The 12610-nt window shown below is 44.9% G+C and overlaps 1 protein-coding gene across 2 annotated transcripts in view; it reads left to right on the top strand.

The window, feature by feature from the left end:
• Nucleotides 1-12610, top strand: part of NME7 (NME/NM23 family member 7) — a 2086428-nt gene that overhangs the window by 955018 nt on the left and 1118800 nt on the right. For both annotated transcript variants that reach the window (XM_069636474.1, XM_069636473.1), the window contains one exon: nt 12228-12333. In XM_069636474.1, the coding sequence (XP_069492575.1) occupies nt 12228-12333 (106 nt within the window). The remainder of the gene's footprint in view (nt 1-12227; nt 12334-12610) is intronic.

Genomic DNA, 12610 nt, shown 5'->3' with positions numbered 1-12610 from the left:
TAATAATAAATGTAATGTATCGTGTTGGTCTTGTAATTTAGGATATGCTCTCCCCATTTCAGAACATGTATCCTTCTTGTTCTAAACCTAACCATTGGGAAGGTATAGTCAAAACCGTGCTGTACATTATTTTGTGATTTCCAAAAATAATTAATCATTTTCCCTTACCCCTGGGAGTTTCCTTTCAAGTTACTTTAACATTTGAATAGCTGACTGGGCCTCCCATCAATCAATCATGCGTAGTTGCTCTTAATAGATGAGCTAATGTCAATGGTGAAAAGCCTAATGGAAGTAGGCTCTTCACATCTATTGTTTTCTGAAAACAGGGCAGGCCCAAAATATGCCCATTTCACAGCCATAAAATGCTGGGAGACCATGTATTGTGTGAAAAAATTAAGGAGGGCGTGTGTTCTGTCGGAATGTAAAGGTGTATATGTTTGGTATTTTTCTAAGGCAGAACATGTGACACCTGTGTTGTGTTGGGCATAATGTGCTTCTTTGATAAAAGCCAAGGTAGTCTGTTTTTCCCAGATGCCACATCCCAAGATCAGCAAGCCCTTCATGTTCCAAACATATCATGGAATGCACAATGAACTGCAGTTACCGCGTGTCATGGGACCTACGCAACATCAAGTTTAAGTAAAGCAAATTATATGACCATGCTATTTTCAATTAGATACTTCCCATGCATGATTTATAATATCCTAAATATCTTTATTCCTGGTGCATTTGCAGTGCGCAAGTCTTCATTTAGAAAATAATTACAGCTATTTCCCTACCAAACATTTATTTGTAATGATAATACACTTGGTAATTCGATTGCTGTGTTAAGGAAAGAAACATTATATGCGGTTTTATCAGCAGTCACATATTCTAAATGACATGCACATTACAGAAATTAAAAGTTTCCTTTTTTAAATGATTTATCTTTGTAAAAACATGTTAAGGCTCCTGATAAAATAAAATGCCATTTTCTTCATGTTTATGTGCACTGCTGTGCCTCAAATGAAACAAATGGCAACCATTTCCAGGTGATGTGAAAAACAGTGCACCATTGCTTTGGCGTGCATAGCCTTCCGTTTCAAATGTGCAATTTCAAAAACAGGTTTTTGGTAGAAAGTTCTTGAGCAAGGGTTCCAGTAAATCTGTACCATTTGTTGATAATAGTAGATTGTGTAAAGAAATTGCCATGGGTACTTCACAGATCCCATATATATTATGTTTAGAGTTTGGTAAAGTACATTATATTCTAGTGCAGTAAGGTACTACACTTTTTGTTCCTGGTTGGAGAAAAGGTACACCTTCTCCAGCATGTGGTCTGACATGGATTCACATGCTCATGAATATTCGCCATCGTCAGGCTGGGAATCCTCGGTAAAGAAAAAACAGTTTCACTTTCACTTTCAGATTGTATTTCACCTTTAAACCTATCACTGTCCTCTGGGCCATACTGCCCCCATCCAATGACAGTCCTCCCCCCTAAGTCCCTCCTCTGGCAGCCATCCTCAGATTTTTACTGCATGCTTCATTGTTGGGAGTCCTCGAGTTAGCTCTGCGAGCTACTTCTACGTTTGTTCTTGTTTTTGACAGAAAAAGGTTCTATTTTTGTTCCAAAAGACCCTGTGTGCTCTTTTCTCCATCTGCCGACAGCTTGGATCTGTTGTCAGTGAATTTGTAGCGCCCCTCGAGGGCGAAGATTTTTGAAGATTCTAGAAGGCCATGGGGCCTACTTCGTGCCCTCTGACCATGATTGTCCCTCTTCAAGCCCTGCACAAAATGTGGGCTACAAAACGTGTTTGTGGAGGACAAGCACCTCCAATGCCTGTACTGCCTGCGTTCGGATCACAAGGAGGTGAAGTGTGAAATTTGTCTCGGGTTCTCCAAGAAAATGACGAGGGACAGGCACAGTAGACTAGTGGCATGGCTCAACGCCAAGGCCTCAACCCTTGCGACTAGCAGGGTCATGCCTCACCCACTGCCGGCCAGTCCGAGGAGCGGTCTTTTAAGTCCTGTGAGGGCGCCTCATCCATTGTGGGCCCAGAATAAGGCTAAGAATCGCAAGTCCGAGTCCAACGGGTTCACAGCGGAGGCGGGTGCCTAGGTGGGTAGGGCGCGATCAACATCACCATCCACCTCCATTGCCAGCCAGCAATTGAGCTCCTCCTCGAAGAGGAAGTTATCTACCCCGGCTAAACTTTGTGAGAAATCCGAGAAGACGTGGGCAAAGGAGAAGAAGTTTGGCAGCCCAAGCAGGCCCAATTGGCTCAGGCTAAGACCTTGTCAGCGATGAAGTGGGATCGTTCCATTCCATGATCTCAAGAACCTCCGAGCTATTCCGAGGCCTAGACAAAGACGGTCATGGCGGTACCCCTTCGAGACGACGTTTGGGAAGAGGGCCTGGCCCTCATGAAAAACACTTGCACGGCTCCAGTCAAAAGGGATAGACTGGAAAAGAAGTATGGGGTGATGGGCCACACCAAAGTACCTGAGGTTACAGCCATTGCCAGATTCTGTGGTATTGGCGGCCATGAGGGAACAGTCAGCCAACCCAACAGTGAGTCGAAGAGGATGGACACTATGGGAAGGAAGGTGATTTACACAGCAGCGTCCACTATCAAGGCAGACGGTGCATGGCGATCCTAGCCAGGTACGACAGAAAGCTGTGGTACAAGCTGTGGCCGATTTTGCAGTTCCTTACTGACGATAAGTTGATGGAGGCAATTGCTCTCTTCCAGGAAGGGGAGGTAGCATCTGAACATGCCATCACAGTGGCGTTGGACATCGCTGACACGGGTTTCTGGCAAATGGGGAACGGTGTCTGCCTTTGTCACCAAGGCTGGATGAAGCCCACAAATTTCCGCTAGGAGGTCCAAGTGAAGGTAATGGACATGCCTTTCGACTGAGATCACTTATTTGGAAGGTTGTCGACAAGTTCCTCCGGGCCATCAAGGCAGATAGGAAGACGGCTCGTTCCCTGGGCACCCTCCAGCAGCACCGTTCTTCTTTTCGCTCCTCAAGGGGAGAGTGGAGCAGGCCTTCCAAATGTTTCTCCTCATCGTACTGTCAGCCTTCCAGATCCACAACTCAGGAAGCTTAGAGGCCGGTAGCAGAGGACAGCATCGCCGTCGTCTGCAGCGCAGGACGCTGGCACGGAAGCAAGCCTGAACCGGCCAGGGTGTCGGGCCCCCACCAGTGCACCCCAGTGGGAGGCCAGCAGAGGAGAGGTCCATCAGCAAGTTGAGAAAGATCATCACTGACAGAGGGGTGCTGGACGCACTTGTCCAAGGACATACCCTGGAGTTTAAGCACATGTGTCCACGGACCCACTGGTTGCCCGTCAGGAGCAGCACATCCCTCAGCTCCTGGAAGAGCCGGGCTGTGCTGTGAATAGGGGCAATAGAGCTAGTTCCCTAGCAACTCCTGGTTTCCGGAGTCTCTTCCAGATGTTTTCTGGTCAGAAAGAAGACAGGGGGCTGGAGGCCCATTCTAGATCTACGACGTCTGAACTAATACATGAAGTCCCAAAAATTAAGGATGGTCACGCTGCAACATGTGCTTAGCCAACTGGAAAGAGGACACTTCTTGATGTTGCTAGACCTGGAGGACACCTACTTCCACGCCCCCATTCACAGGGAGCACCGGAATTGTCTATGCTTCATAGTTCAGGGACATCACTACCAGTTCAAGGCTCTACCTTTCTGCTTAAAGTTGGCCCCCAGAGTGTTCACGAAGTGTCTGGCACCAGTGGCGGCCCATCTGCGCCTACAAGGCATACATGTACACCCATACCTGGATGACTGGCTGATTTCCGCCTGCTCGCAGAAGCTGGCCGAAGGAGACAAAGAGGCGACCATCCGGCTACTAATGGATGTGGGATTCTTCATCAACTATTGACGCCATCACATAATGTGCTATTCCTAGGTGCAAAACTCAATATGGTGTCTTGCCTAGCGTCTACCTCGGAGGAGTGGAAAGCAGCCATTCTGGGGAAGGGGCAGCAGCTGTCGTAGGCGAAGATGGCCAAGGTGCTGGCCATCCAGTAATTGCTGGGCATGATGACGTCCTGCATCTACCTCGTCCGGCACTACAGGTGGCAGATGCGGCCCCTCCAGGAATTCCTGGATGCCCGCTGGATACAGGTATCCAGAAGCTTCACCGACAAGATTTCGCTCAACGAGTTATGGCGGGCGATAATATGGTGGGGCGTTCGCTCCAACATCGCCCAAGGTACGGGATTCCAAAACACACCATACCAGGAGATGGTCACCACAGACGCCCCCCTTAGAGGGATGGGGAACGCATACCGTACGTCTGCATGCCAGAGGCCTGGGGTTACCAGAGGAGAAGGATCCTTCATATCAACATCCTGGAGCTATGAGCAGTGTTCTGGGCCCTCAAGTCATTCCTCCTGTCTCTGAAAGGCAAGGGGGTGAGGATCTTCACGGCTATCACCACCACCATGTTTTACCTCAGGAAGCAGGGGGGCACTCAATCCCTGGCGCTCCCCAAGGAGGGGCAGGACTTGTGGCGATGGGCTGTCAGACAGGGGATATTCCTCGTCCCTCTTCACCTGGCGGGAGTCAAGAACACCATTGCAGATTCCCTCAGCAGGGAACTGCGCTCCTGCCATGAGTGGGAGTTTCGTCAGGATCAGGTGGACCTCCTGTTCGCTGAGTAGGGCAGGCCCCAGATAGATCTGTTTGTGACGGTGACGAACGTGCAGGAAGTTTGCCAGCAGGTTCCACCAGCCGAGGAGCCTGGGGGACACATTCTCCTTTCCGTGGGAAGGAATTTTCCTGTCTGCGTTCCCTCTCCTGCTACGAGTCATCAACACATTCAGTGTTTGTGCAAGATGATACTCATCGCTCAGCGTGGCCGAGGCAAATTTAGTATCTGGACCTTCTCAGTCTGTCAGCGTCGCCCCCGGTCAAGGTGCCAGTAGTTCTGGATCTTGTGAAGGAGGTGCAATCCTGCATCACAAGCTAGGATCTCTGAACCGGAAGGTTTGGCTCCTGCAGCCCTAGAGTTTGGTGGATATGAGTTGCCTGCAGACTGCAGAGAGGTCCTCGCCCAGGCAAGGACATCATCGACTTTGAAGTGCTACGGTCACAAGTGGAAGCATTTTGCTATGTAGTGCCGGTTGCAGAAGACTACCCCGCTGAGGGTCACAGCCCCGCAAATTCTTCCATACTTGCTTTCCTTCACCAAGGCCGGACTGGCACGCTCATCTATCAGGGTGTATCGGACGGCTATCTCTCGCTACACCAGGTCACCAGGAAGATATTCACTGTGGTCCCAACGACTAGTCATGGAGTTCTCAAATGTTTTCAATCTTTCCCACCAGTGAAGGTTCCTGCCCCGGCGTGGGAACTCAACGTTGTTCTGTTGAGTCTCATGGGGACCCCCTTCGAGCACCAGGCCCCTCTCATTCCTCTCATGGAAAACAGCTTTCCTTGTGGCCATTGCCTGCGCCAGGAGGATAGGTGAGATCCAGGCCCTATCCTGCAAACAGCCATGCCTTACTTTCTACGAATTAAGAGTGGTGCTGCAGGCGCACCCCTCCTTCATGCCGAAGGTTCCGTCAGAATTCCACCTCAACGAACTTTGTTACCTGTTGCTTTCCCAAAGCCTTCATCACCGGCTGAAAGGGCCTTGCACTCACTGGACGTTGCTCGTACCCTGAAGTTGTACATGGCACACACAGAGTTTTCATAAGACTTCATAGCTGTTTGTGAACGTTGATCCTGTGAACCATGGGAAGGCCTTGTCCATCTCAAGGTGGCTCTTTGCTGCATCATGCACTGTCATTGGTTGGCAAGCTGACTGCTGCCTGGCCATCCGAAGGCCCACTCCACCAATGTTGATTGCTGCGACGACGGCGTTCCTGGCTGGTGTGCCCCTGCGAGACAGCTGCAGGGCTGCAACGTGGAGGTCCAAGCACACCTTCACAAAGTTCTGCTGCATCGACAGGGATTCTGAGGAGTCCAGATTCGACCAGGCAGTGCTACTCAACCTGTTCGCTTGAGGTGAGTCTGCTTTGGAGGCAAGAGTTAATTGCTTCTGTTGAGCCTTGTCACCTCCTGTGGTTGTGTAATGTTGTACTGCAATGTATTTGTTATTCATGAGCATGTGAAGCCATGCCAGACCCCATGCTGGAGAAGGAACAAGTTACTTACCTGTAACTATTGTTCTCCAGCATGGGTCTGGCATGGATTCACATGCAGACCCTATCTCCGACCCCTCTGCAGCTCTGCTTGGTCATACTGCCACTTTACGTGCTTGCCTAATCTGAGGATGGCTTCCAGAGGAGGGGCTTAGGGAGAGGACTGTCATCGGATGGGGGCAGTATAACCCAGAGGACACTGATTGGTTTAAAGGCGAAATACAGTTTGTAAGTGAAAGTGAACCTGTTTTTCTTTTACTAAAGATTCCCTGCCTGACAACGGGGAATATTCATGAGTGTATGAATCCATGCCAGACCCATGATGGAGAACAATAGTTACAGGTAAGTAACTTGTTCCAAATATAACACAGCAAGGCAGTATTATTTACTCCTTGCGGCTCTGATTCTGCCAGTCTTCCATTTCCTTTCATTTTCCCCTACAAAAGCTCTCTGCTAGACTAATGACTAAATATTGCCTATCGGTAATGCTGTTAATCAACGAGAATTACATGGCTCAGAAATGTGTTAGTCTTTTTTTTTTACACTGGACTAGAAAGGGCTCTGTGCCAATCGGGAGTAGGGGTTTGTTTAAACCAAAACCAGAATATCCTTTCAAAATTCAATCTCAAGAATCAGTGGCAGGATAGGGTAAACTATATGGTGGTAGAGGTGTCCTTGTTGTGGTGGTACTTGTCTCAAACCCAGGATCTCTTTAGTGTAATGTCACTAAGTCTTGGGGCTCTAAACGCCCCTTGTCCTCCGCCACCAGGACGCGTGTTTGTTCTACTCTTTTAAAAAAAAATATAAATACATTTTCGATTTGAAATAACAAGACAATAGAATTTCTTACTACAGGTTCATAAATAGTTCTCATTACATTAGTACAAATAAAACAAGAGGGAGAAAAGAGTAGAAAGAGAACTAACATATAAAGCGTGTTATACTCTTAAAATAAAAAGGGTCCCAGATAAACATGTTTACGGTTTGGGCCCCTATACTAAAAATAGAAAAGGTTCCCTCTTTAGGATTGGCTTAGAACACTAGTGCGAGGATTATGTATTTAATGGGCTTCTGTGTTTTCACTGTCTGTACCATAGAGGTTCATAGAAGTCCTGAAAGGTTTTCCTTAAATCAGCTGAACTCCTTCTTGGAGTCCAAACCCTTTTCAGGAGCTTAACAGCACTTGCTCTTTAAGCAGTTGAAATATCATTTGATGCTTTATTTTTGGTGTCCTTTACCTCTTTGACAACGGTCTCCAAACGTCAATTATTCTTTCATTGATTAGAGAGTTCAAGTTGTTTCTTTCTTCCACTTAAATCGATCAGTTAGTCGCTGGTATTTCCCAAGCCTTCATCTGTGTCTCTGTCTCTCTGTCTCTCTCTCTGTCCCCCTTTCTATCTCCCCCCTCTCTCTCTACATATAAAGGTTTTCAGTTTTAATTGAATGTTTTTTTAACACTATTCATGCGTTTGTAGTTTTTAACATCAGTGCATTGTAGAAACTCTAACCGACGACTCCATTTAGCACAAAAATTGCATTGTAAACTAACAGGTTTGTTGGCAGGTACCAAAGCAGATTGTGGATCATTATATGTAATGAAAGGCAACCACTACCTCCTTTATCAGGTGCATTCCCATGATGATGGCTGCTCTGAAGAATTCCACTTAAGCCTATTTTATGTCCCAGTTAGCAAGGTGGCACATTGTGTGTGATAAATTTGATACACATAAGGGCCAGGAATCTTCATTTCGAGTTAAGCAACTTGTTAATTGGTGCATTCTCTTGGGTGTTTTTTTAGTTAATTTATTTAATATTATGGTTTCCTCAAAAACGTTTCAAAGAGTACATAAAAATAAAAATATTATATGATAGGGATAGATATTACTTCATTGTGCTCTATAGTTCTATATTCTATAATAAACTCAAAAAAGGTTTCTCTTGTAAAAGATCAAAATTATTAACGAACCTGCTCATTGCTTATTAAACGGCTCCAAAAAGATTCTGAACTAATAAAAAAGGATTATGATTAAATGTATCAAATAAAATAATTCTTAAAACATAAGTTTCTTCACATGATAACTTTAATTATTTTAAGGTCTCTAAATGCCCCGAAGATGTTATCGCATAGTTTCATTACCAGATGCTTTTTCGAAGTATTTTTTAACGAAATAATTACTTCAGAAAAACTCTTCAAAATATATGGGGGGTTATAAGAGGTCGGGAGAGGTTAGGGTAGGGAGAATAATATAGGAAAGACAGGTTTGGGGGCACTCCGCAAATATTTGAAAAAAAAGAAATTCGATTTGTTTCTTCAAAGTAATTTTTGACGAAAATATACATAAGTGGCATGTTCGGGAAAAATAAGGTCAATTCCACCTTGTGACCCAAAATTTCAAACACATGTAGTAAGTAATGACTAAATCTCATAAAAATGTATCTATACCTACGACTGGGAAATGTTCAGAGTTATTTAGGCAAGTTGCCCAACTTCATACCTATGAGCATGATCTTTATAGGAGGTATATTCTAAAATGTTCATCTTAAGCTGTATATCCAGTCATAGTCACAGAGTTACTTTTTCACTGCTGCTAGATCAGCATGCAGCCTACCTATTTCACAAGCTAGCACGGCTAATAAGTCAGCACATTGCCCAGCGAACTTGGGCACTACTTTTGCAGATTTCTGTTTAACAATCTGAGGTAAATTCAAAGATAAAGATTGCTCTGTTGGTTTCTTGATCTTCACATATAACAGCAGTGTGTTCTATAAAACCATAGCTTCGAAAGACAAAACGCCAAATTCATGACAAACTATTACTGTCTGAATAGTAAGCAGTATATTTAAAACACTTTTCAAAAAGAGACTTACTTCAAGCCATTCTAGCATCTTCCAATCCTTTATTTGACAGACTTCCAATCCATAAATTAAACCAGGAATTATTTCCATTTTATAATAGTTTATCAATGAAGTGCATGAACATGTTCCAAATGTATTATTAATCTTTTTCATTTGGACAACGTGCAGCATTGTTCTCAATGTTAGCCTTCTCGTTAGGGTTAATTGATTGTCTCTACTTTACACCAAGAAGCCTAGCTATATAAATTGGTTGACTATCTGCACATTGATCTGATTGTTTCTACTTATAATGTTCATATTTGTTAGAATTCATACAATTAATTATTACAGATTTCCATTATTAGGACATCTTGCTACCAATACCAAGCAGTGCGATGGGATGATAGTTATTGTGGTTAGTCTGATCACCTTTTTTGTTAATTGTTACTATATAGCTTTGATGCCATGTTTCTGGGATTGTAGGAGATAAAATATTGTGTCTAAACAAGCGCAAACAATGTCAGCCCAAATTAGTCAATTACGTGTTAGAGTTGAATTAGAAAGGCCCACCATTCCAGCAGCTGGAGATCTATTAGATTTGACAATCAGCCCTCCTATATACGTGTTTACAGAAAGAACCTCTCTACACAGGTGAAGCTTTCTGATCTACATATTCAATAGTTGTTTCTCAAGCCGCGTCGAGGGGCTCTAAGTGATGCTTAAACTTCCAAAAACAAAAATATAGTTTCAGGTTTACAACCTCCAACATTGCCATATCTGTAGTAATAGTGTATGTTTGTAATTAGTAAGTTCTATTTTTATCCTGGTTTCAACTTTCCTCTCTAAATTAAGTATTGCTCAGCCCGACAATGCCTTGTGTCCAAATCTCCAAGAGCCTTTCTAAATTCTCGCCTTTTAGATTGAACAATCCTAGGCATGTCGACATTCCAAACTATAAGGGAGGATTTGGTTTAATCCTACTTGTCAAAATCATAGAGGTCAGTTAAATTAATAGTGTTTGAGTAATTAAAAGGGTAAAGGCACTGGAATTTAATGATAAAATAGAGCTTCAAAATAAACAATTTATTTTGAATTACCTGTTGGTCATTATATGCAGTTCCGTTTAGCCAGAATGCTTTGATGTTCTGTATTCTGATAGCGCTGTACTTTGGTGGCACATAGGCGGATTACTTCCTTTTGTGTGGATACAAGACCCATGTTACTGGCACCTTGCAGTTCCTTTAATTCATTGCTTTTGTTTAGTACATTTCATCCTATATAAACAATGCTGTGGTAATAAACCGTGTGGAAATGCGGGAAGACTGTGTCTGCACAGATGCATTCCTCAGAACATTAGCAAGATAGAAAGAGGGACTTCTGTGACCAGGAGGAGGAACATGGGCCAGTTTCTCTTTGAGTCTATATTGGCAGACCGAAGAGACTCAAAGAAGTGCGCAAAAACGATATCCTTGAAGCCTCACACTCTGCCCTTCCTGATGGATAATCCAGAGTACTGATTATTTTTGATTACCAGTAAAGGCTGTGTGTGCATCACGGAATTGTGTACAAGCTCCTCATTATAGCACACATATCGCTTTTGGCTCCCACATGGTGCTTCACTTAAGCAAACATTAAGTCTAGAGAGACAAGGAATTGCATTTGCAAAGGCATAACCATATCAATAAGCTTCCATAGGTTTCATCCCTCCCCTCTCATTGCCCATGCCACATCCATCTTTCTGAATGTCGTTCCCCTTTTTTTTCCTGTTGTACCTGGCATTGTCATGGCTGCCATTGTGCAATGACCCAGCCACTTATACTTATACAAAATTGATGGCATAGTTCAAGCATTTGTCCCGGCTCTAGCCACACTGTCTGCCTGCCTGAACCATCTATATGCGCCTAGCCCTTTTATGACAACTACCAACACGTGATCGCCCACACTCAATTGCTCATTATGAATTTTGCTTTTAATAATTGGGATTATGTTGTAATGTTTGGACCGTTTAAAAAGCAAAACGAAAATCAGATTTATTCCATCAACATCAGTTTTGCCTGAAGCTTGGGAAAATTGTTATCATGCAACTATGTTTCCAGCACTGGTTTCAATTGTGCTATTGAAGATAGCTGCAGAATGCCTGGTTGAGGCTTGTAACAATTTCTTGTGTGGGCATCCCACAGCAAAAGCCAGAGCCATTGCTTGCTCTATAAAGGTTGCGTTTTGTTGCTGTAGTGCTTCTGATGCACACCACTGACACTGAGCTAGCAGCACTGCCTTCCCTGATCCATTTCTCCCTGTCCTCCTTACTTCCATGAAGCAGCAGCCCCAGAGCGCAGCGTGCGCCACGGCCAGGATGCCCGACGCCCGACGCCCTTCTCTGCTTCAGCCTGCTCTGGGTGCTGGGCATCGCCTATCGGATACCCTCGAGAGATGCATGTTCATGTCGGTGGAGTACCCTGCCTTTCAGCATCCCTGTCTGTCTGCCCCTAGCCTTTCAGCATGTCTGCCTGACACTCTGTCATGCCTTGTTACTGGCTATTCCCTAAACATTTCCTATACCCCATCCCCCTATCCTTGGGAGCCTTTTGATTGTGCTTGTTGTCATCCAAGAGAAGGTGAGCGCTTGCTTCTCCTCTGCCTCTGTTGTCTCGCCGCGCCCGTTGCACCCCTTCCTCCTTCTTTCCCTTCCCTTGTCATCTTCTATTCCTAACCTGCCTACTACTACTTTCACTTCCACCCGCGTCTCTTCACCCCGCTCCCCTGCCTCCTGCATTGCCCTCCTCACCTCTCGTTTTACTGTGCTCCTTCGGGCCACACAGGCCAAGTACCGGGCCCCTGAGCAGGGGACCTAGGAGGCAGTCTGCGTTGCAGGGTTGGAGGAGGGTTCCCGTTAGAAAAGCCTAAAATATTGGCTTTGCCAATGCTAGTTTTTGATCATCCTACACAGGCCGCTCTGCTTTTGGATGCGGGGGAGGATGGAAGGCATGGGTTTGTTTTTGGACATTGATCGTGTTTATGGGATCTAAGACTACTGCTAAACGGATCTTTTTTTCCCTTTTTATAAGATTCCGAAAAACACTGGTGATACTTTTGTGTCCAAAATAAGCAGAAGACAGTTGGTCTGCCTATTTTTGATTCTTGGACATGTGAACATAATGTACAGTGATCAGCAGACATGTTGGAACTATCACGCCTAAAACCCATGTTCTTCTGCCTTGCTCACTCACAGGAGCTGGAGTTCTTCTTCCCCACAAGTGGAGGCCGCGGACCATCGAACACAGCAAAATATTCGGACTGTACCTGCTGCATCATTAAGCCCCATGCTGTTTCTGCAAGTAAGCGAGCTGCTCTGCGAAAGTCACATTACTGAAAAAATTTGCCTGCCATGTGGTAATCACCTTATTGCGCAAAGCTGTTTTCTTTGAAGCCCTGCCTAATCCGGGAAATTATATTTCTAGTACCTCCCCCTATATACACAATAACTGGAATATCAACTGCGGCAATGATGGGAACTTTATTTTCCACTGGGGCTTCTGAAATATATTTTTAGCTCAAGCACCTACATGGTGTTTAAGGTTCTGCAAGGTTGTGATATATGTTGCATAACGGCTA

The sequence above is a fragment of the Ambystoma mexicanum genome, chromosome 7p, assembly GCF_040938575.1.
Source record: "Ambystoma mexicanum isolate Mex_15411 chromosome 7p, UKY_AmexF1_1, whole genome shotgun sequence".
Lineage (NCBI taxonomy): Eukaryota > Metazoa > Chordata > Amphibia > Caudata > Ambystomatidae > Ambystoma > Ambystoma mexicanum.
This window is presented reverse-complemented; position numbering and strand designations above follow the sequence as displayed.